At 33.4% G+C, this 25,320-nt stretch overlaps 1 protein-coding gene across 9 annotated transcripts in view; it reads left to right on the forward strand.

Annotated features, from left to right (window-relative positions):
* The window catches only part of CEP170 (centrosomal protein 170), a 146,531-nt gene that overhangs the window by 108,707 nt on the left and 12,504 nt on the right, over positions 1 to 25,320 (forward strand). For 5 of the 9 annotated variants that reach the window (XM_082650294.1, XM_082650298.1, XM_082650299.1 and 2 more), the window contains 4 exons: positions 2,422 to 2,548; positions 4,688 to 6,520; positions 13,835 to 14,069; positions 23,367 to 23,544. In XM_082650294.1, coding sequence (XP_082506420.1) covers positions 2,422 to 2,548; positions 4,688 to 6,520; positions 13,835 to 14,069; positions 23,367 to 23,544 — 2,373 coding nt within the window. The remainder of the gene's footprint in view (positions 1 to 2,421; positions 2,549 to 4,687; positions 6,521 to 13,834; positions 14,070 to 23,366; positions 23,545 to 25,320) is intronic. The other 4 variants (XM_082650295.1, XM_082650300.1, XM_082650296.1 and 1 more) reach the window with 3 other exon arrangements.

Raw genomic sequence — 25,320 nt, forward strand, 5'->3', positions numbered from 1 at the left:
AAATGTTAAATTTCAGTAAGCAATTAATGAGCTATATGCTCACTAATTGACATTATGAGATAAGACAAAAAAATATACACTGCATATACTTTCTAGGAGGTCATGTATTTGGAATGGAAAGATCTGTCATGCCAGGAAACATGTGTATGGTAGTGCCTGATATATATAACTTATAAACCTAAATAAGTGCCCTTATAGTGCAGCCCAGGATGTAACTAGAATAATGTGAAATTAATTAAGGGTGGCTTGGTTAAGGCAGTTTTGGAGTCAGTATAGTATAGTAGAGCTTCTAGGACCTGAGTGCAAATCCCAGAACTGCCACATTTAACAGAATACCTTTGAGTCAGTCATTTCCCCTCTCTCATCTTCAGTTTTCTCATCTATACAAAGGGCATTTTTGATAACACCTATTTACAGGGAAGGATATGAAGCCTAGAAAGTACCCAGCATCGTAATTGTCTGAGATTTATGCAGTCAACAAATGTTTATTCCCTTAACAGAAATATTAGAATTTCATTCCACATTGATACGTCGGAAAGAAGTGTTAAAAAAATGTATATAACTGAGAATTATTAATTAATTATAATTTATTCAACTAACAAGATCTAACATTCAGTGGACGCTTTCTGCGTACCATTTTACAAATAATGAAACTGAAGTATGTAGAAATTAATTTGGTCAGTGTCTTAAAACTAGTACCTTGTGGAGCCAGAATTTGAACCTCAAGGAGACTTGATTTCTTAACTCATTCTCTTATTCATATATTGCCTTTCAGGAAATGAGTTAATTTAAAATATACAAGTAATAAATAAATGTTGACTATAAATAAAATAAAACCTTAAGATATAAATAAAATATAAATGAGGTATTGTATTTGTGTGAAATGTAAGTATTCTTTATAGACAACTAAATACACATATATATTTGCTTATTAATGTAAAAGTTTTTCCGTTATGGCCTGCTATTTCCTGAAAACTGTCAAAACAGTTACTGTATTTTAGTATGCTTTTTTCCTCCTTCATCTTAGAGAATTTTTATTTTGATTTCTGTTTTACGAGATGCGTAATTATTGAAAGCGAGTGATACTTACTTGAAGCAATGTTTTAGTATTCTGATTAATCTAGAAAGGGTTCTGGTGATTGTGAACTTGTAGGACTTCCTCTTCTCCTCTCTGTCCCCTCAGCCCATGCCAAGTAAATTTATATATAGCCTGAGTATGTATCTGCCTTTGAAGGAGTCACCTAAACAAGCCATTAGAACAATCTGCACGAATGAGTCTACATAAATGTGTGTCTTTGAAACCCACCCTGTTGTGGGTATTCCTAGCATGATTTGTACTGGTACTTCCTTCAGTCTCAGAACTGTGAGCAGCCCCCATGAAACCCTGGAGGAAATTCAAAGATTCAACAGATTTTGGTACCCTTAGGCTTCACTGTATGTATGTCACTATGTGTACAACTTACTATTTTAATCTATTATTCTTGAAATCGTAGAGTACATAGTCTGTATGAAATATTTATCAGTTTCTAGCCTGTCATTTGACACTTTTAATCTTGTTTTGAATAATTCAGAATAAAATTTGGTCAGAGCTTTCCATTCCTTAGTTGTCATTACAGGTTCAATACTAAGCATTGGCTTAAACTTTCAGTGAGGAAACATTTTTTCTATACTCCTAGATCTTCCATATTAAATGCCTAGATTGACCTAGTCTTAAGAATTACCAGTATACCTCCATAAGTCTGTGGAAGCATATCATGAATTAAATTCGATTTCACAGTTGACTAAGTACTTGCCTTAAGGACAGATGTAGCCAGGGGCAGGTCTAGGTTCAGACTGGTTATACAAAAATCCTTAAAGGTTGAGTCATTTCTGTCTTCTTCTGGAAGTACTAAAGTGTTGTAGAAAGAAGCCTAAAGCTTTGCGTTTGTTTTTGAAATCCCTGAAGACATGACCTGGGAGATTTAATACTCCTTGAGACTCTGGAACCAATCTGATTCATGGAAACATTTAGAGGGCTGGAGAACAACTTAGAAATAGGTCTTTAAACTCTCTGTTCTGTAGAATGGAGTAGAACTAACTTCACTGTGGTAGCCACAAAGCTATTGTAGTACACCTGAGTTTATTTAGTAGCAGTAAATTTTTAAGCTCTAAGAGTTTATTTTAGTACCATTGTTAGTACTTAATAAGTACAGAATATTATACTACATTCACAGTAATAATGTTGTAGTTAAAAGAGGTGCCTAGAAAATCTTCAATTTATATATGAGGAAATTTAGTACATGATAATATATCAATGTGAGGTTTAAATATTGCTTTGCATGATAGGTTAAATGGAATTTAATGACTAAATGGAATTCTCTGAACACGAGAATCGGATTTGACCAGACTAGGTCATTGCATTCTCTTATTTCTCTCCTTTAGGAAGGCACATCTTCATCTGGAAACAAGCGTTGGGTTTCACAGTGGGCTAGTTTGGCTGCCAATCATACAAGGCATGATCAAGAAGAAAGGATAATGGAGTTGTCTGTACCTGTTTCTTTGGAGAATGGTATTTTCTTTCCTTCTTTCTTTTTTTTTGTGAATCATACATCAATTTTTAAAATACTATAAGCCAAATCTATATAGTAAGACATAAATTAAACCTAAATAAACATATTCACATAGTCTCATGCTCATACTGTATATAGATTTTATTTTCAATTAAAATGCAGATATCATTAAACTATAACCCTAACTGAAGATAAAGAGATAATTTGTAGACGAAGCATATATATACATACTCACACAAATTTATATATATACAACATATATATAAATGAAAATTTAAAAATAAGACTAACACAGTTCCAAACTATCCCATTCATTAACACAACAAATATTTAAATGCCACTTTATGCCATAGGTTCAATGAAAAAGAATTTACTTAACATGTATTTAATTTACTTAATACATCATTTGCAAACCTATGTAATATGATTTTTATTACCTTTTTATTATATTTCTGTGAACTGAAATATAAAGTTTCTTTAAAAAAACACAAAATTATATGCCTCTTATGATTTTGTTATTAGATTCAGTTAATTACGTTCTTAATTAAAAATAAAACTCTCAAGGAGAATTTGTATGTGGCTTTTCCCTGTATTCTTAGTTGTATTATTGGAAATGGAAATAGAAATTTGTTTTGTCTTTGACTTGTAGGAATTTTGTAAACATTAGTCAGCAAGTATTTGAGCAAGGTACACATCAGTGTACTAGAAAAGCTATATAATTTATCATAGAAGCTAGAAGTAATTTTTAATATTACCAAAAATCTTTGGAAAGACAGAGTAATTTGCAGCTTGGTTCACATAAACTGATTACTGTTTGGGAAACAAAACAGAGAGGCTAGGCAAATTTACAAAAGAATCATTATAAAATTATTATTAGCTGTGGAAAGCAAAATTTTATACTTGTTATAAAAATAAATAGTACTTGGCCTTCATTATTTCATTCCTGTTTCATGTTCTAAATGGACTTACTTAGATAAGCTGATAAATCTACTTGTAATCTAAAATGTTCTCGTCAAATATTCATTGAGTGTGTGTTAGGAGCCAGGACAGTGTGAGAAATCCTAGAAAAATACAAAATGATAAAATAGCTATTACAGTTTAGTGCTTCAAGTAGCACTAAGGAGATAAGACATAACCAAATAACATGATTAACTGCTGAATTAAAGTTACATCAGTTTTCCTACATTAAAACCATAGTATTGCTATGAAATTTAAATGCTAAAATTTTAGAATTATAAAGGGAAGAAAAGACCCATAGAAGCTATATCTAGTATCTTTTTCCCACTTATCCCCGAAAGATTTAAATGCTTTATATGTTAATTTATATTTCCCTAAAAAGATCCCTTTTCTCAGAAATACATTCCATTTATAAGCAGTCAGGAAAGTCCTCCTTAAGTAGTATTCTCAAAGTCTCTCACATGGAAACATCAAAGTTATATATTTTCTCATTGGCTTCTCAGTTTGAGGCTTTAATATACCAGAAGATCATAATTTTAAAATACCTCAGTTTGTAAAATTATGGCAGGTCCTGTCACCTTTTTCCGTTCTTACAATTTTTAAAAATCTTTTAATGAGCTTTGAATTTTTTTTTAGAAAAACTTGTTAAAATTCTACATTTTCTATTTTACTTAGGAAATCCAAACTTGTCATTATTTCAGTAGATAATAATGCTTATTAAAAACCAGGTATGTTATTATTCTTTACTATGTAATTCAAAGTATAACAAATAAACAGTGTTTATTAGTCATTATTTTTGCAATTCTATGTACCCTACGTAGAGTCCATTTTTTGTCAGTGAAACTTCACAGATGGGACAAGTCTCAAAAGCAAGAATGAACACAGTAAACTTCTCTGCCATAAGACACATTAAGAGAAAAAAGAGAGCAACAGATGTAGGTTTAAGATCAGATGACCCTGATTTTCATCTCATACAATTTGCTTTCTTGACTCTCCTATTAGTAATCTACCTATTTGTGCATTTTGGCATTGTATTTTCTTTTTAAACTACACTGTCACAATGTTGGCTTATTTTTTCAAAGTTTTACTTTATACTTAAGCCATTTCTTAACTTCAGAATCTAAGGTAATATGATACTCGTTTGCCCCAATAAGTTCCTTATTTGTTGTTTTATTTTATAGATACAGATATCAGTGAATCTGGCCTTTCAGTGAGAAGTACTGGCTCAGCAACTTCCTTGGCTAGTCAGGGAGAGAGAAAGAGACGAACCCTTCCCCAGCTTCCAAACGAAGAAAAGTCTCTTGAGAGCTCCAGAACAAAGGTTATAGCACAGAGGTCAGAGATAGGAGAAAAGCAAGACACGGAACTTCAGGAGAAAGAAGCACCTACACAGGTATACCAGAAAGATAAACAGGATGCTGAGAGAGCCCTGAGTAAAATGAACAGGGCAGTAAATGGTGAGACTCTTAAAAGTGGTGGAGATAATAAAACCCTGCTTCACTTAGGCAGCTCTTATTCTGGGAAGGAGAAAAGTGAAAATGATAAGGAAGCTTCTTTTGTAAAGCAAACATTAGCTAAAATCCAGCAACAAGAACAAAAAGAACAGGCACAGTGGACACCTACTAAATTATCTTCTTCAAAAAATATTTCAGGTCAGATAGATAGATGTAGGGAGGAACCTTTCAAACAGGAGTCACAACCTCAAGAAAAAATTCCAGGACTTTCTACAAGCAAAGGAGAAAGAGTGATACAAAATGAGGGTAAGCAAAGAAAAGCTGAGGAAATTCTGAAAAGTCAGACTTCAAAGGGAGGAGACAAGAAGGAATCCTCCAAGTCATTAGTGCGGCAAGGAAGCTTCACTATAGAAAAACCTAGCCCCAACATACCCATAGAACTTATTCCCCATATAAATAAACAGGCTTCATCTACATCCTCTTTAGCATTAACAACTGCCTGCAGAATACGAGAAAGAAGTGATTCTATGGATACTGATTCTAGTTTGGACACCACCCTTATTCTAAAAGACACAGAAGCAGTAATGGCTTTTCTAGAAGCTAAACTGCGTGAAGATAATAAAACTGATGAAGGCCCAGATACTCCCAGTTATAACAGAGACAACTCCATTTCACCGGAATCTGATGTGGACACAGCTAGTACAATCAGTCTGGTTACTGGAGAGACTGAAAGAAAGTCAACCCAAAAGCGAAAGAGTTTCACTAGTCTCTATAAAGATAGGTGTTCCACAGGTTCTCCTTCCAAAGATGTTACAAAGTCATCATCTTCAGGTGCTAGGGAGAAAATTGAAAAGAAAACAAAAAGTCGTTCCACAGATGTAGGTTCTAGGGCAGAGGGTCGTAAATTTGTGCAGTCCAGTGGAAGAATAAGGCAGCCTTCAGTAGATTTAACAGATGATGACCAAACCTCTAGTGTACCTCATTCAGCCATCTCTGATGTTATGTCATCTGATCAGGAAACTTACTCTTGTAAATCTCATGGAAGGACTCCACTTACCTCAACGGATGAGCATGCACGTTCCAAACTGGAAGGAAGTAAAGTAACTAAATCCAAGACTTCTCCTGGAGCACCTGGTTCATCCAGTAAATCAACCACTCTCCCAAGGCCACGACCCACCAGGACTTCCCTCTTGCGCAGAGCCCGACTTGGTGAAGCTTCAGACAGTGAACTCGCCGATGCTGACAAAGCATCTGTGGCTTCTGAAGTGTCCACAACAAGTTCGACGTCGAAACCTCCCACAGGAAGGCGTAACATTTCTAGGATTGATTTGTTAGCTCAGCCTCGTAGAACAAGGCTTGGCTCATTATCAGCTCGCAGTGACTCTGAAGCAACAATCTCTAGAAGCAGTGCCTCGTCACGGACCGCAGAAGCCATCATTAGAAGTGGAGCCAGATTAGTACCTTCAGATAAATTTTCTCCTAGAATTAGAGCTAACAGTATCTCTCGACTATCTGACTCCAAGGTCAAAAGTATGACCTCAACACATGGCTCTCCTTCAGGTAAATTGGATCCAGACTTTTTATAATATTAGCATATTTCTTTTATGTTTTGGGACACCTTTTTAAAAAAATTAAATATTAGTGTTGATTCCCAAAATTTTCAGCAGAAAGGTCATGCTGTAGAGGGTTTTGTTCCTATGAAAATTACTTTATTTAGCTTAGTAAATGGAAAATTCAGAAGTTATACACACTTCCAATTAATGTCCTGGTACAAAATAGTGATTTCAAAATTAGAAGTATATTGAACCGATTTGGGAATTTTAATTGCCTAGTTGGTGAGGTATCTGGATTTGTGTGTCAAAGTTACATTAGGAATTATTATCTAGTTTATACAGTAGAAATTAATAAAAATTAATATTGTGTTTCTAAAAACATGTTTAACTTTTAAACATCTTCACATAATTCTAAGAGTCTGAAGAAAAGCAGTATACTCTATTTACTCCTTTCAGAGCTAAATGAAATAATCAGTTTTATCCTTTTTTCCTATTTATTTTGAAACATCTTGTATTTTTTTAAGTTAAATCTGTTTATGGTCGAGGCAGATGAAAACTGATCCTTAATTTATTGCAGTGAAAGAAGATGGATTTGAGAGTCACTAAGCACGTGGGCGAAACTGGGCTATAGAAATGTAACTGGTTATGAGCATTATCTCATAAGGTGCCGTTATATCGTTTAACTAGTGACAGTAATTAGCTGTCATTGATTGTAATAATTACAAAAGCTACATTCTCCCCACCAGAATTAACTGCTTCTGGCATATTTGTCTGTTTATATACTTCATATTCAAAGCCATAGCCAGTGAGAATACATATGTGATCAAAGAGTACTAAGACAGATATTGGTGTGTGTCCTGTAAACATGGTCTCATTACTTTATAATCAGCTTCATATGTGGGTGTGGCTGAAAAGGACAGTTGAGGGGAAACCAGCTGTTAAAAGACTTGAAGATTCATTTCCATCAGTCATCTAAGTGAGCCCTAAGTCTTGAGTGAAGAGTAAAGGGAAAGTTGGTGTGCAATCTTTTTTTTTTTTAAATTTTGACTTCTATCACGATATAGCCTACAAGACCCAAAACTAGTGGTACTTTGCAAGTGTTATTTTTTTCATTTTTTGTTCCTCCTCTCTCCTTCTCACTGCTGCTTTTCTCCACTCCATTCACATTCCATCTCTCTCCTGGTCTGTGGGTGAGGTGGTGATGATCATCATGGGTGTAAGCTGAAGATAGATAACATACAGTCTTGATTCCAAAAGAATAGATGACATTTCCCTTATTACTGTTGTCCTCCTTGTCTCTACACTTCAGGCTTTGGTTGGTGGTTCATGGGTTTGTTGCCAAGTATTTTAAAAGTGCTCTCACTTGATTTATGTTTCCCCAGTGTTGTTATCTGTTGTTCCATGTGGCTCTGCTTCTTCAGTTCACAGTTCCTTTGTGCTGCATTCTATGGTGTGTACTCCTAGCAGATTTCTTCTGCCACATTGCTTGTTTCTTCACCTCATGTCTATTTAAGTTCATAAAAATGTTTAAGTATTCTCCTGTCTTAACATAAGCTGTGACATAAGTTGTATGTTACCAAGTAGCATGAAACTCTTGGTAACTCTTCCTTCGGTACTAGTTATCTAGCTCTTAACACATGAATGATCTGATTTTATTCCTCAGTGTTTACCAGAGGGGCTTATTTGAGATGCCAACCAAATATGATTACTTCAGCAAGTCTAAGAAACAGCTATAAGATGCCATATATATATATATATATATATATATCTTAAAGATATATTTTGTTTTCTGCTTCTTTGAATGCAGAACTTGATAAACATCTTTCTGTGTCCAAAAAGTACCTGAATTGCTTAATGAAATTTCCTAGGGCAAACTGAGGTGTGTGATCTTGGCCTTCTCCATACTTACTAGCAGTATATTAAATAATTATAGAGTCATAGAATTTTATAGTTCGAAGGGTTATTCAGTTTAGGGAACTAAGGCCAAGAGATGGAATAACCTGACCTGATCACATAGATATATATAGCAAGAACAGGTTGAGAATCCAAAGCTTTTAATTCCCAACCTATTGCTTTTTCGACCACAGCCAGTCTAGCTCTGAGAAATAGTCTCTACTTGTGTGCAAGCTTCCAGAGGACAGCTGGACTCTACTGATTATCATGAATATACATAAGGCCAATATACAGTATAAAGATTTTGGTGTTGTTCACCATAATCTTTGTAATTATGATGTTTTACCAAGTTCATGTTCTCTTTTCCACCTTATTGAGCATGAAGCCACATTGTGATCCAGGATTATATATTCAGATTCTCTCAAGATGCCCATTTACAGTTTTATATCCTATCTAGGACAATGACCAGGGTCTTTCAGTCAGGGTAACATACTAAAATAGTTACATGTGGTAGGTAGTAAAAATTAAAACAAACAAACATACTTTTTTGATTTTCCTAATTGAGGTATCTTTGATATTATGATACTTCTACTTAATATAATTATAAATCTTGAATGGAAAAAGAAAATAAAAATTCATAGCTTTTGAAATATGATTTAAAAGAATGTGAAACCATACTTGTCAGTGTTGCTATTCACACTATAAACTTCAAAGGTCTTAGAAATGTCTGAACTTAGAGCCTGTCATATGTAAAAACAATTCTATAAAGCTTCAAATTCTGTATTTTAACTTACGTTAAAAAAAAGCTTTTCAAAGAAATATATATGATAAAAATAGAAGCATGGAAATCTCGGATTTAGCAAAATTAGGAGTAAGGTTTCTTTTATGCTTCTTTAATTCTGATGTAATTTGTTTTTAGGAGTTCAGTTTCCCCCCACACCACGAAAATTTCTACAATGATCCTTCAGTATGAAGTTATATTAAAATATCCAGATTTATTTTCATACGATACATTTAAAACTTAGCACCCTGAATTATCAAAATAAAGCAGTTGGTTTTCATTATGTTTTAAGTACACATTCTAAAAATGTTTTAAATCATGTTAACATCCTTAGAATTTTTTTAGACCGTTTGCTTTCCCACTTCTAATCCTCAAAATTTATAAACGGTAGGAGTTAAAAGTTGGGCATGCATGGCTTGAGTTATTTTTTCTCAGGTCAAAGACCAATACAGAACACTGTCAGGGATTTTTTTCCCTCAAATGGTCTCATTGCTACTTGCTTATAAATACACATGTAAAACGTGTTTGTGACTTAATTTCCCACAAAAATATTCTGATACAAGTATGAAGATGCAATGTTTGTTTTCTGAAATGTATTTGTTACATCTGTAAATGTGGATGTGTTTTGATGTCAACAGAGTTTTGGTTAACAGTAAAAGAAATCAAAACAGTCACAGATAAATGATCCTAGTAACTCTTTTTCCCTTTTTAAATTACTTACACATCATAGATAGTATGTTTTCTTAGTGAATGTAGTAGTTTATTACTTCCACAAGAGGGAGTGTTGCATAATTTTATAACTAAAATAAGTCTTTTTAACTAATGTAACTAAAATAATTTTCAGGTTAGCTACAAAATTAATTAAGCCCATCTTAGAACTTTTTCTCATTTTATTATATGTGCTTTCCTGCACTTCATCAACCCAAGAAGCTTCTTAGAGATTGGCATTTCAGATACCTTCAATACAAATTTTCAATTTAAGGATTTATCTGAAATGCCTTATTAGTACCAATGTATGAAATAAGCCTAATGATATAAAATTACATTTGATTTTCTAAATGATTTTACCTAAGCAGGATGAAATTCAAGAAAAAACTAAAAAAATTTTTCAGCACTGGTAAAAAAAATATCACAAAAACAGTCATTCTGTGAGAAGTCTAGGATTTTTTTTTTTTTTTTTTTTTTTTTTTTTGCGGTACGCGGGCCTCTCACTGTTGTGGCGTCTCCCGTTGAGGAGCACAGGCTCCGGACGCGCAGGCTTAGCGACCATGGCTCACGGGCCTAGCCGCTCTGCGGCACGTGGGATCTTCCCGGACCGGGGCACGAACCCCTGTCCCCTGCATCAGCAGGCGGACTCTCAACCACTGCACCACCAGGGAAGCCCTGTCTTTTTTTTTTAATTAGTCTAACTTGAAATGTTTGGGTTTTTTTAAATATAAAATATTTATTTTTTGTAAAGCACTTGGAATGAATTTTGCACTCTGGGAGTCCGTAGACCTGGCTTAAACTTTGATTTAAGCAATGCAAGACCTTTCTGGGCCTGATTTTTATCTATAAATTCAAGAATTTGGACTGTCTAATGTCTAAGGTCATTTCATTCTAAAATTCTATGAAATAAGAAGGCACTGGGGAAAGTTAAAAACATTTTTACTTGAAGTTTGCTCTGCAATAGCTAGCAGATTATAGGGATTTTTCTTCAGATAAAATGTATTGATGCTACAGTTTGGAAGCAAAGGTTAAGAACGCAAAGGTATTGAGAGAAGTTCTTCGACAAATAACAGGTCAGAGGTCCTGGCTTTAAACTCCCTTTCCCAGTCCCTTTTTCACCAGTAGTCATCACTTCACTTCTCAGTTCTACACGTTGCTGTTACACAAGCCAGGTTTTGTCCAGAGGTTAACTCGAGCTTTGCTTCATAGCACACCGTGTACGGTATGCTTTCCATTGGTAAAGATAACCTTTAATTGTTTGAAGACTTATTAATCATATTTTCATTTTCTGCTATGTCCTACTTATTTTATCTCTCAATTTCAGGAGAACACACCTAAATATGTTACCTTTCAGGTTTTAAAATATGCTTTGTTCTTTTGGTTGCTTTTCTTGTTATTTTCCTTCATTCCTCCCTCCCTCCCTCCCTCCCTTCCTTCCTTCTATTATTTTTTAATTTTTTATATAATTTTAAAGGTTACTTTTCATTTACAGTTATTACAAAACATTGGCTATATTCCCCATGTTGTATAATAATACATTCTTGAGCCCATCTTATACCCAATAGTTTGTGCCTCCCACCGGGCCCCCATATTGCCTGTCCCCCTTTACAAGTTATTATTAGAAGCTTCAGTATTCTTACTGGATTCTAGATAGACCTATAAAAATAGGTGGAAAGTTTATGAATTTCATTTGAAAAAGAATTTTCTCTTTTATTCTTTTCTCCAAAATGTAATGATTCTCTGACCTCAAGACTTTAGACTGTTAAAATTAAATTCTAATGTGGCTCAACTTATATATTGTCACCTGACATTTAGCAGTTGGTTCTCACTTTCTCATTCTGCTTTCATGCGCTCTGCCACTCATGAAATCTATCAGCCGTTGATGCCATTCTCTCTAAATTACCTCTACATTAACTACCTGAGTTCTATAATACCTGCTTATGTTTTCATATGTTCTGCAGTTTATTAAAACTCTTTGTTATTGGTTTTGTCTTCTCTCCAATTTTCAGTTTAGGTATGGTTACATAGTTTCCACATCAAAAATCAGGAACTTTAATCTAACAAATGATGTTTTTTTATTTATGAATTTCCTTTTATGAATCATATTCTAGGATAGCAAAATAAAGAGCATTTAGCATTTAATGAAATGCCTTTATTAAAAAGTACAGATTTGTTTACCATATATCTAATTGCCTTGCCATATTTCTATTTTTAAAAAAAACTTCTTTGTTCTTGTTCCTTAACTTTTCCTAAAATTGTTTTCACGTCTCAGGGTCAGTTCAACTTAAGGAGTTTTCAAATGTCTAGAAATGAGTAAATTTCCACCATGGTAAAAGTAATATTTATGTTAATGAATTATAATGTTAAAATCAGAAATTATATTTATTACCCCCTTCAAAACACTCTATGATTAATTACCTGGAGTTCCATATGTGTATTTGCATACACTTTTACAGAAAGCCGTGAAGTTTCTGCCTATCTTCATTCTGTCAAATAGAAGTTTGAATCCAGACAAATGGGTAGGCTCTGACTTATGATGTAGTCCTGATTACAGATTTCTTTTTCTCTGTTCTTAAAGCAGTTCTGGGGGCAGTGTGTATCAATTTTGTTTGAAAGCCAACTCAGCCTTACAGAGCCCCAGGCAAAAATGTAGTTAGGGGAGGAAAAGACAGGAAAGGCATAAAATTCTAGTGGAGTAGTATGAAGGAATTCTAGACTTCACAAACCTACACAGCCTAGAGTCAGTTTCTGTTTTAAAAGAGGGAGAGAGAGAGAGAGAAAGAAAACTCTTCTAATATTAATAACAGTTGGAACTTATAGCAGGAGCCAAGGTTTTATCACTTGAGCCACCAAAAACATCTCATGCTTTTTACTAGTTTTTTCTAATTTGAGAAAAGGAAATGGTCAGTATCTAGGAATTAATTCATTTATTCAAAAATATTTATTAAACATTTGTTAGCCAGACACTCTGCTAAGTGCTAGGTACACGTTAGTGACTTAAATAGGCATAATTCCTGCCCTTTTGAAGTTTACCATGAATTAGCTGTTATCTCCCTGTTTTTTATACTTTATGTTTGATTCTTTTATTAACAGTAGTAGTGATCTGTCTGCGTTAATTTGTCTTCTGATTTTCAAATGTGTCAGCAAAACCATTTTTTAAATCTTTACTAACCTTAAATAAGAAAGTGATTACCACTTTCTTTAATGTGACTATCGTCAGTATCTTCTGTGCCATAAGTGTCAGTGGTTGTGAGAATAGCTTGTAGGTTTTATTGCCATTGTCTGCTTTCACCATATGCTTTCAGTGTCAAAGCAGCAGTTGTACTAAAGATGCTTTGTTGTGTTTTTACCGTGTAAAAAGATTTTTTCCAATCATAGCATAACAGGATGTTGAATGACAGAGGTAATGTTTTTTTTTCCTGCCATAAGGCATAATTTCCACAGCAGGAATTATGCATATTTGTATGTTGGGAAAAGAGGGTTTTTACCATCTCCATGTTGAAAGTCCATGTGGCATGAGGAAATCTTTTCCTTTATTTTTATTTTTGTTGTTGTTGTTGCTGTCATTTAAAAAAATCCATATCGTCACTTAAATGAGAAATATTTGCAATTAAATAGTACCCGAGTTAAACGTTTATGAATATAGCTTGCTTAGTTGTTTGTCATTAGTGAATTTTTCATCTGAATGTTTATTCACCATGCTACGGAAAATGTGATCTTTCTATTGTTCTTAATTCCTCATTGTTTTTAATTCACCAAAGTATAATGTTTCTATCTTTAAGGAGTAGTAGACTTATGGTTTTTGTGAGGTATGTGTACATCAGTTATTGAAAATTGTGCTGTGTGTGCTCTCATGGTGTTTTTGAAATCATGAATTTTATTTTACCTCTTTTAAAAGATAACATAATAATTCTTTTTTTAATAATTAAACTAATTTAGTAAATGCAAGATGGAGGCGCTTTCCTACTGATTATGCTTCCACCTCAGAAGATGAATTTGGATCAAACCGTAATTCCCCTAAACATACCCGTCTACGTACTTCTCCAGCCCTGAAAACGACTCGATTGCAGAGCTCTGGGTCAGCAATGCCTACTAGTTCTTCATTCAAACACCGGATAAAAGAACAGGAAGACTACATCCGAGATTGGACTGCTCATCGAGAAGAAATAGCCAGGTTGGTTTTAATGGGTTATCTCTAAGAGTTGAAATTGTTTCAACTTGATAACAAGTTTAGCTTTTACTTGGTTTGTACTCATAGTCCAAGGAATGAAATCCACAGATAACTTAGTTTTGTTGGTAATATTACTGTCTATCCTTTTTTTTTATATGGTATTTTTAATGTGAGTGCTACTTACATATTGTAGAATTAATTTATTTTGGTAAACCACCCTTTCCTATTTCTAGTAGAGATACAGATGAATTAATATAATTTTTGAAAGGTAGTATCAGCTCTACATAATTGAGAATTGTGCAGCTAAATTTTTGATTACATTCCTTTTACCTTCCAAAGAGGTAATAGTGTACTTGTTAGAGATGTTGCTAATGTTCTCCGGGGAGAATTAGAGTTAGTCAGATTATTACTCACACTTCAGTGAGTTCATTAGATACAGTCAGTACAATCCTTTAATAATTAAATGAAAATATTATTTTGAATGTTAAATGTATTTATAATAACCTGAAGATTACATAATAAAAAGTAAAATTCATGCTGCGGATGTGATTTTTAATTGATAGCATTGCAGTTGAACATTAAAGAGAGGCTCTACTCAGATAAATGCTATAATAGTTAAGGGTTTTTTAAGTTTGTAAGGTATTAAATTTTACTGCAGTATGCCACATGTTACCTAAACATTTTCACTGTGTACATGCTAAAATTATTTCTGCCTTTAGTTTAAGACCCTAATCTTCAAGTTTTATACTTGACAACATTTATTAAAGAATTTATTTATAATAATTCATAAATGCTTTTTTAAAAAACTTTTATGTTGATTTTATGATGTTCATCTTTTGTTTTCTCTACTCTGTGGACTTCTGTGAATTGTTTTTTTCTGGCTCATTAGTTTAATGTTTAGGTTTTTTGGTTTTTTGGTTTTTTTGTCTTTAATGACTATTCACTTGTGATTGCCTTTAGTTCTTAAAGAACATACCCTTCTAATCTCATTACGCTGCTTAAACGTTGTTTTTTGGCCGTATAAATGACAATAATTATTGAAGCATTGTAAACCAGTTCTGATTACAGTACAGGCATATATGTACTTTGGGATCCATGAATTATTATGGGCCCACAAAACTGTTAGTGAGAGAATCTTGACACTACATTTTTTCTTGTGGGCACAGCTGGCAACAGCAGGCCTTGCTCTTGTCTCATCATTTTTCTCCTTCCCATGCAGAAGTCTCACCACGTGAGCTCAAGGGGTACCTGAGGGAACTAGAGTGTTCTGCTTTTTCTTAGGAGGCTTTGCGTCTCAAGCCCTCTACCCCAAACTAGAACACTAAACACCTTCTTCTGGGCCAAACCCACTTCCCTGCCCCTAAACAGAAAAGAATTATGATAAAAAGGGGAAAGTGAATAAGAACTGTCTGTTATATTTTCACTTAGTTTTATTTTGTTAGTATGTGCATTTTATTACCCTTGTCTATGTATATTTTATTATCTGTAGTAGTACTCTAAAGCTAGGCTATTTAACCTCTAATAATTTCATACCTTTTTCCTCCAGTTTCTTAGTAGCATTATGCTAATAAAACTTGCTATTGGGATTTAATTTTTCAAGGTATATTTTTCAGCCATACATCTCAAAGCAAGAGAAACTTCTTTTTGTTTATTAAGAAATTTAAAAAGGCAGAGGGAGGATAGGAAGTATGCAAGGAAAGAAAGTTAATGTTGATATTTAATGTTCCTGTAAGACGCTGATAAGTTTGCTTAATATGAGGAAATTTATTTTCAAATAACTATGAATCACATACTAAATAGAATGGAGAAATACATAGCTTTATTTCTTTAAATTAGCTACCATTTTCACTTAAGAAAACTCACATGCTGGAGCAATACTTTTTTTTTTTTTTTTTTTTTTGCTGTTCGCCGGGCCTCTCGCTGTTGTGGCCTCTCCCGTTGCGGAGCACAGGCTCCGAACGCGCAGGCTCAGCAGCCATGGCTCATGGGCCCAGCCGCTCCGCGGCATGTGGGATCTTCCCAGACCGGCGCACGAACCCGTGTCCCCTGCATCGGCAGGAGGGCTCCCAACCACTGCGCCACCAGGGAAGCTCTGAAGCAATACTTTTAAGAGTAATAGGTAAAGATATTTTTATTTGAAAAGCACAATAATGATTTTAATTTATTACAAAATGTTTTCTGCTTTGTTATATTCTATTTGCTTAGATTTTAGAGCTATATTACTAAACCAGCACTTTGTAGTCCGTACATAGTAATTATTTACCTTCGTTTAAACTTAAAGCACAAAAATTCCATCTGGAATATAAAGAATATAAGCAAAATATAATATATTTAGTCTTTCAATTTGAAGAGGAAACTTTTTTCCAGGTACCCCCGATACATGTGCTTTCGATAATGCTTGTCCCAGTTTCTCCATTATAACACAGATACAGATTTGCTTCCCTTGGAAATTTCTTAGATTATACCTTTATGAATTTTAGGGTAAACAAAGCTATAATACCACCTTTACAGATTATCAAATATAATACATTTAACCTAAAAATTATACTGGAAGATTATATAATTCTCATTTGGATCACAATGCACTAAATTTTTTAGGAGAGAGTTCTAGTTAACAATATTTTATTTTAAGGTTTAACAACCAGTTCATTATAGATATGTTATAGGAGAGGATTAAATCATAAAGGCAATATAATATTTTATCCTAATGTTGATTGAAGGTATTATTTGCAAAGGTGAGATCCTCTTGCACCTTTACACCTCTGCAGTTTTATTTTGGATCAAGTTTTTGTATACATAAGTGCTTTATATGTATTGTGTATATGCGTGTAATCCCCGTCCACTCAACAAAGAATTCCTAAACAACTCCTATGAGCAGAATGTAGTGTTTCGCGTGAGTGAACTGTAAAGATGACTTAGACATTGATGTCCTCAGTTCAGAGTCAGAGGAAAGAAGCAAAAGTGTGCAGTTGATACAGGCAGAGTGACAGAAGAGGTTTTAAAAAATAGGAAGTTTGTCCAAGTATAAGATGTAAAGGTGTATAGTTATTGGATGACCAAACTGAAGATAATACAGAGCCAGCTAAATAATAGGAGACTTTGAATGCCAGCTACGAAGTGTGCGTATTATTTTATGTATGTTGATACTTCAAGATTTTTGAAAAGGAAGGTAACTTAAGATCTATACTAAAAGAAGGTAACTCTGAAGGGCATTTTGTAGAATTGTTTGAGAGAGAAGAGAGCCTAGAGATAAACTAGTAATCTATTCTAGAAGTTAATGTGCAACATATTGAAGACCTGAGACAAGATAGTGTTAGTGAGGGTACAAGTGGAGATACGGACGTGTAACAGCTGACAGCGTTTGATGATTGCCAGCATGACTCTATGGTTGTTCAAATGGATATTGGTAAGAATAAGGAAGACAAAAGACAGGAAGGAAGACAAGCTTCGTTTTGGACGTACTGACTTTAAGGTACTTAAGGAACAGCCATGTGAAAGCGTATGGCTCTGCAACATAGGAAGCTGATGAGAGCTAGAATCATCGTTTTGGAAGTCAAAGAGAAAATACTTGAAGCTGTGGTCATAGATGATATTGCCAGGAAATGGTGAGTGAACCTAGAATACTGTTGAACTCAGAGGTATAACCTAAATTATAAGGATGCAGTATAGCTGAATGATCAGAATCGTGGACTCTGGGATCAGGCCTTCTAGATTGAAACCCAACTCTACCCACAAGGTCTGTATGACCCTTGACAAGTTAAGTAACTGTGGTCTAGTGATCTCATGCATAAAATGGACGTAACAGTAGTGCCAACTTGAGAGAGTTGACAGACTGATGCATGTGCTTGACATATAGTGCTTGACATATAGTAAGCTAGCAATAAATGTTATATTTAAGTGGAGTGCAGAGAAAACAGTGTGGTGTGTGTGTATACTCAAATATGATTATATTTAGAACTTAATTGTGAGCTTTCCGTTTTCTGTATGACTCCAGATGTAATTGGAGTTTCAGAATCAATGTGATATTCTTATAATTTATAAAATATTCTATTAGGCTTACCCTATACAAATAGGAAACCTAAGAATCTCAGCCAAGGTTTTGTTCACATTTTCAATCCAAACATTATTTTAAAATGTTCTTTTTTACCTGAGAATAATAACGCTGATATATAAGTGGTCTGTTTTTTTTTTAAATATTGAAATGATTGTTAAATAAATGTATCACAGAACACCCACCTAATGAGTCCTACTCCCTGATTTGATAGCCTCCAAAGTAAAGTCATCTGACACTTCATGTCAAGAGGGAAAAAGCTTTTATTATTACTAAGTCTTTTACATATAATACTTTTATTAGTGAAATTCAAATAAGAATACCTATCAAATACATTTTTAAAAATTTTAGAATAGAACTATGGTTTATATTTTTCAAGCCTAAATAATATTTTCAATTAAAATTACAAATGTATGGTAAGCTTAATGATGAAAAACCAAATACTTATAATTTTAATACATTACTAAAAGCTTTTTTGTTTTATTTTTTTGGTAAGAGTCAGTTTAATTTAGTGGCCAGAATTAAGTGGTATGGGGTTCCTTATAATCTATAAAGTAATATAATGAAACATCTATACATAGCAATCTATTTTAGTTAAAAAAGTCTTTTAATGGCAATACCGTTAAAAGATATACTATATTTGGGGGTATGTGTGGAAGTGAGCTTTAATAATACTAAAGTATTTTTTATTTCGGAGAAAACACCATAGAGATAAAATTTACGTTATCAAGGAATAAAGTACATCTGTTCAGTCAGTTTTAAGCTTTATTGGTTCGCAGTAGCTGAAGTCCAGGTCCAGCCTCTGTCTGTTTGTTCTTTTGGGCTAGGCCAGATCCAAATAGCAAGGGTAGGAACAAAACATCTGCCCAGAATAACTGTCAAATGACAGTTATTCTTCAGTTTCTTATAGTTTTTCAGCATTTTCTAGATATTATGCCTTCATCATATTCTCTGACCTGAGGGTACCTTATACTACCTCTTTCCATGTACTTTGGCTATCTCAAATCTTGCTCATTGAATAAGGGCAGTATTTTCCTATCAGGTGACTTCACACCATCTTCTTTTAACTTGCAGACTTTGTGTCTGGTGGAGATGGCATGGGGTGGTGTGTGGTGGTTGTTTCTTTAATTTTTCTCATTTATTTAGGAACTGTTTATTGATGGCCAAGAGTGTGCTAAGACCTTCAAAGTTATCTTCTTACCATTACCTCTTCATGACTTGCTCAGTATATTTGAAGCATATTCATAAGTTTAAAGACTACACTTAAGTAAATATAACGTATCTGTGGTGCTAAGCTCACGTTTAAACTTAGTTTCATTGAAGAAAATGGGAGGTAACTTTTTTAAAAAATATATAATTAAATCCCTACCTCTTTTGATGGCCAGAAATAGATTCTACATACTTTATTCCTCTATTTGGGCCAGCCATTAAATTGCTTTGGCTACCCAAAAGAGCTTCCAATTTCAATCCATTACTCTCCCAACCGAAGCCAGTCTTTTGTGGCTCAGGTTACCTATTTCTCCCAATTCTCCGTGCTTTCATTAAATGCCCACAATAGATGTGGATTGCCATAATTCTTTCATTAAGGTTTTTTGTAATATTGCATCAAAATTCCATCAACATATAACAAATATAACTGAGAGTTTCCACCAAAAGAAGAATAAGATCTTCCTTATCAGTAGGAAACTTTTGTGAACCTTCCCTATAGTCTTTAGCTAGGTCAAGTATATGAGTTAATCTTTATGCCTCTTGAGAGCTAGGCTTCTTTGATTCTTTATTATAAAGTCAGATTCAACATAAGATTTTCTGGAATGACCTTTAATGTCTCTCCTAAAACTAATTTTATATTTTTATCACTCCTGTCATTTAAAAAGTAGACTAAATTATTTCTTAAAAGCTAAGTAAAGTTATAGTTATAATCTCTTATCCAGTGTTAAAGTAACAAGAGGTTTCATTTGTTATCATTCACTTCAATGTTAGGATTCTAAAGCTAGTATACTTCTTTAGTAGCTCATCACTTCCTTTTTTCCAGTAATATCAAAGGCAGTCTCATGCTCATGCTTTATATGTATATCCTTTGAAGCTCTACTTACATATAAAAACTTTTGAAACTTAATATGCTATTAAAAAGATAAAGCAGATATTTTCCTTTTCAGTTAATTTAAAACCTAAAAGCCTGTTAATGTTGGTAATTTAAATCAGTAAAGTCTGATAGTTTGTTTCTATCATGGTTATTAGGTCACATTTGCAAATATTGCATGTTTAATAGGACATGCATTTCACAAGGTCTCACTCTCATTTTCAATATTTTAAACTTCCAGTATACCCAAAGCGTATTATTAATATATTTTCCCCTGTTTTTAACCCTTCAGTGAAAAATAGCCTTTAATTGATTTAAATAAGAAAGGGGACATTACTGAGATAGTTCACCTGAGAAAATCATAAACTTCATAAAGTATGTCCTCATTACCCCACCTTTTTACAAATAATGCATATTCATTTCTACAAAATTTTTGAAATTGGCTTATTGGTTCTGACCCTAAGGTAGACAAAATTACACAGATGTTATAGAACTTAACCCTGAAACTATATTTCCTTCCTTAAGGACTGTTTTCCTATCCATATTTTGTAATAAAATAAAATTAAATGTGAAAATTATCCATTTTTCTAATTAGAAGGCTTGAGTTTTTATTGATATTGCAAAGGAAGCAGATGGAAGCAAAACTCCAAATAAAAGTTCTGTTCATTTTAGAATTTCCTCCTTCAGCAGATTTATTGAGGTGGAGATTGAGAATAAGAACAGGGGTTATAAACTTGGAGATCAAAGAAAGAATACAAGAGATATAAAGAACTACATTATTGTAAAATATTCTAATAACTGTAATCTAGAAGTATTACAGAATTAATTTGTAAGCCTAGATTGAACAACCATATGAATAGATCCATACTCTATGTTGAGTCATAAAACTGTTATTTCTGAAGATACTCATAACTTTGGCTTTTTTTCTTGATAATTTTATATGTCTTTTAGAATTCCTAATACTGGTTTTAGTAGGTGCTCAGATTTTTAAGCAATGCAGATTTAAATTAAGTTAATGGTCTGTATTATTGAGTCAGCTTTAAGATAGGAATTGCCATGCAAAGAAACAGCTGGTATATACGCAACATACTTGTAAATTAAAAGAAAGCTTTTCGGATGCCTACTAACTGAACAGTATATGTGGTATATACATTAAGAGTTCATTGTAGTACAGTTTTTACTGTATAACATGTTGACATTGCTGTTGTTTGTGGGTTTTTTTTAATTAATTCATTACTGCTTTCTGCAAATATCAGAAGCTTCATCGTACAAATGTCTGCATAAAAAACTTTAAAAATAAAATAGATCGTTAGATAAGTAAAAGTTGCCTATTTCTTCTCTCATTAAACTGGGTTATTCTGTTTCTCATCCTAGTTCATTTATTTTAGGAAATTACAAGAGTGGAATATTGTATCTAAGGAAACAGTTTACACCCATTCTCAAAAGAGTTACATCAACAGTTAACAAGTTTTTAAAAATTAGGTGTGGAATGGTAATATGAGATATAGCGTGATGTATAGAAAGATCTGGTTACACCACTTACTGTTTGTGACCTTAACTGAAAAATTAGTTGCATAACCTCTCCTGAGGCTGATTTTCCTCATCTACAAAACAAGCTGATTAATACCTCTCTTACAAGGTGGTTGTAAGAATTAGAGTTGGTGAATATAAAGCTTCTTTATAATGGTTTTGATTATAATATATGGTAAGTATTGGTTTTGATTATTTGAAAATATAATTCTAAGCTTCTGAAGCCAAGGACTCTGTCTGCTTATTCACCATTGCAGCCCTTAGGGCCTTACCACAGTGGCCAGATTAGTAAATATTTTTTGGTAAATAAAAAGGAATTGACCACAGATTGCTTCTGTTGGGCTGTAGCTTCAACATAGCTTTTCTTTTTAAATCTGTAGTTAAGTTTTTATGCAATTACTGCATTCCTTGAAAGTCTTTCAAGCTCACATTTTGTATAAGTTAAAAAACTGTTACTTTGTGCTTTGGATTTTAGAGTTGGGAATCTTAAAACAGGTACTTTACAAATATTCTGTCATTCCAAAACCTTCCCTGTGGAAGTAGCCAAATAGAGATCATGTGCAGGGGATGCATAACTTAGAAAATGTTCAGTTGTCACCAATAGCAATTATTTAATTCTTCAATCCATGTAGCTAAAAATACAAATAAATGGCTTTATGGAAATAAGCTCTAAACCTGGAATCTGGCCCTGTCTTAGCTACTTCTAAGTTGTATGGTCATGAGCAAGCCAGTAATTTTCTCCTAAAATGTGTCTTTATTCATAATCCGATAGGTTCTACCTCACAAGCTCTGCCTCTATCTTGTGACCCTCAAATGACATATTGTGTACTGTGAAGTATGGTATATGGTGTAAAGTGCCATGCTGTGTCACAGTTCCTCACCTTGGTACCGTACACCCCTTGGGCCATCTGGGGAAGCTTAGGGAGCTCTTCTCAGAAGAATGTTTCTAAATGCATAAATGTAAAATACTTAGAATGACAAAGAAATGCAATTATATTGAAATACAGTTATCAAAATATTTTTAAAGGTATATAGTAATATATGGTTCTCTGTTAACATACTAAATGGAATGTTATGGCTGTGGGTTTAATGAACTGCAGTAATTTTGAAATAGTGATGACTGTTTTGAGGTACTTGTAGCAACTATAATGTGATTACTTTTACTGACAAAAAATCAGCAGTATTGCTAATACCACTGTTGTTTATTGCTTGTATTTATAATTGAAAGAAATGCTAAGTTTCAGTTAGGAGAGTAGTGAAAATAAAGTTGTAATTGCTTTTCTCATTCAAGTTCATGGACTCCTTGAATTCTGTTCACCACCCCCAAGTTTAAGGACTCCTGTATAGTCATTAACATTAACAGTGTATTTTTAAAAGATATATCAGTACTTCAGGTGTTTAACATGTATTTTTCAAAGTGACAACTTGTAGATGACGTGCAATTTAGTTTTATTAATATTTGGAATTAAAGTTTAAGACTTTGAGTATCAAATAGTTAATAGCATGTCCAAAAAAATCTTAAATTTTGAGTACAGATCTTTAACTAAATACACAATTTATGTAACTGATTCTATCAAAATGATTGTTTCTAGACCTGTTATTTGAAAGTATTAAACTTCTTTTCTAAAATTATTGCCAGGATCAGCCAAGATCTTGCTCTCATTGCTCGGGAAATCAACGATGTAGCAGGAGAGATAGATTCAGTGACTTCATCAGGCACTGCCCCTAGTACCACAGTAAGCACTGCTGCCACCACCCCTGGCTCTGCCATAGACACTAGAGAAGAGGTAGGAGATCTTCATGGAGAAATGCATAAGGTTCTTTCTTTTCTTTATTTCTTTTGCTTTTAGCTTTTTGCTTAGTTTATTTTAGTTACGTCCACCCTTCCTGTTTGCATGAAGCTCTGCATTTTCCAACTTTACTTTAACAAGTTTCTTTTATGTTTTTATAACAAAACTAGTAAAGGCTAACATTTTGTCTACTATTAACATGAAGCTATAAAATGATTTAAAATAAGCACTTTGTAAAATATGAAAATAAACGGTATCTGAAAAGCAAATCCAAATTTGGTAAATGTATAAATAGTAAATAGTTGTATAAAGTTTTTGTAAATTTTACGTAGCTTCTTAACTAGTAGTTATCTCTAGTAGCAAAGAGAAAAATTCTACAGTTTTCACGACTTTAAATAATTCTGTTCATGAATATACACATGCATATGTATACACAAAGATTCTTAAAAAATTGAAATAAACCTACACACACACTCAAATATGTGTATCCAGTTTTGAAACACTCGTGAACTCTGCAATGTAAGTTAGCATATATAGACTATTGCCCTTCCAAAACCGGGGCCTCCTGCCCTCCCACTCCTGGGGGCACCATGTACATACATGGCTCCAGAAGGTGCCTTTAACATATAATATAAAAATAATGTACTCTGGCCATGTTGGCTCTCTTGATTTGGTGCAGAGATACAAACAAAAGATTGGCATTTTGAAAAATGAATTATAGTTTTATTAGAACAAAGCCACACTAATTTGTTTAATTATCATCTGGCTGTTTTATGCTACAACGTCAGAATTGAGTAGTCGAACAGAAGCTGTATGGCTGCAAAGCCTAAAATACTTATTATCTGACCTTTTACAGAAAAAATTTGCCAGCCCCTAATATTGATGATTCATTCCACTCCCTTAATTTTATAAAATAATGTTCTCAATAGTAGCCAAAAATGGCTAGCCTCTTTGACAAATTTAATTCTGGTAAACTGTACTACTAAAATTTTCTTCAGTTGCTTTTTGTCACCTTTATAATCTTATTCTTTAATGGTCATTTTTTGGTTGTTTTTTTTTCCCCTTTATGTGTTGTCTAATTTGGTAAATGATGTTTCATCAACCTGTGTAGAGTTTTGTTACCACAGTGATCAATTGTAAATGTATATGAAAATCATTCTTATTGGTGAAAAACAAAAGAATCCTCTTGGTGGCAAGACATACACAATTCTTCTGGTACACTTTAAATGATGAAGATATTATTTTCACAGCTGTCTAACTAAATGTCTAACATGATTGTACCTTCACTCAGACCCAGTAAAATTTTTCAAACATTTCATTGAGTAGACTTCCATTTTTTCCTTTTGGCTTTATTTCTTATTATTGTACTAGAGTTTATTCCTTCTTCAGTAAACCTGAGCTACTTTGTACCGTATGTGTATAATTTGCACTGTAGATGGCAGTATATCATTTGTACTGGAATATGTCATTTCTGTAACATTGCTAAAAGTTTATCTAAGACCAAAAACTACTTACTTTGTGAACCAAAAAAAACTTTTTTTTTGGAAACTTAATTATAATTTGCAATTTATTTATCTGTGAAGAAATTTGGCACCTGGATTTGGGGAGAAAAAAAGGAAAAAAGCAAGATAGGAAACTAAAAGAAAAAGAAAGATTATTTTACATGGGCAAGGCAATGTGAGTAAAATGAACTCCTTGTCCATCTACATGGCTCAGTTTTTTCTATTTACCATCTGTGTTTTCCATTTAGGGGAAACCTTATCCATGGAAGACTCAAATTTAACATAGTTACATATTTTGGAT

Source organism: Grampus griseus, assembly GCF_964374135.1.
Source record: "Grampus griseus genome assembly, chromosome: 1".
Taxonomy (NCBI): Eukaryota; Metazoa; Chordata; class Mammalia; order Artiodactyla; family Delphinidae; genus Grampus; species Grampus griseus.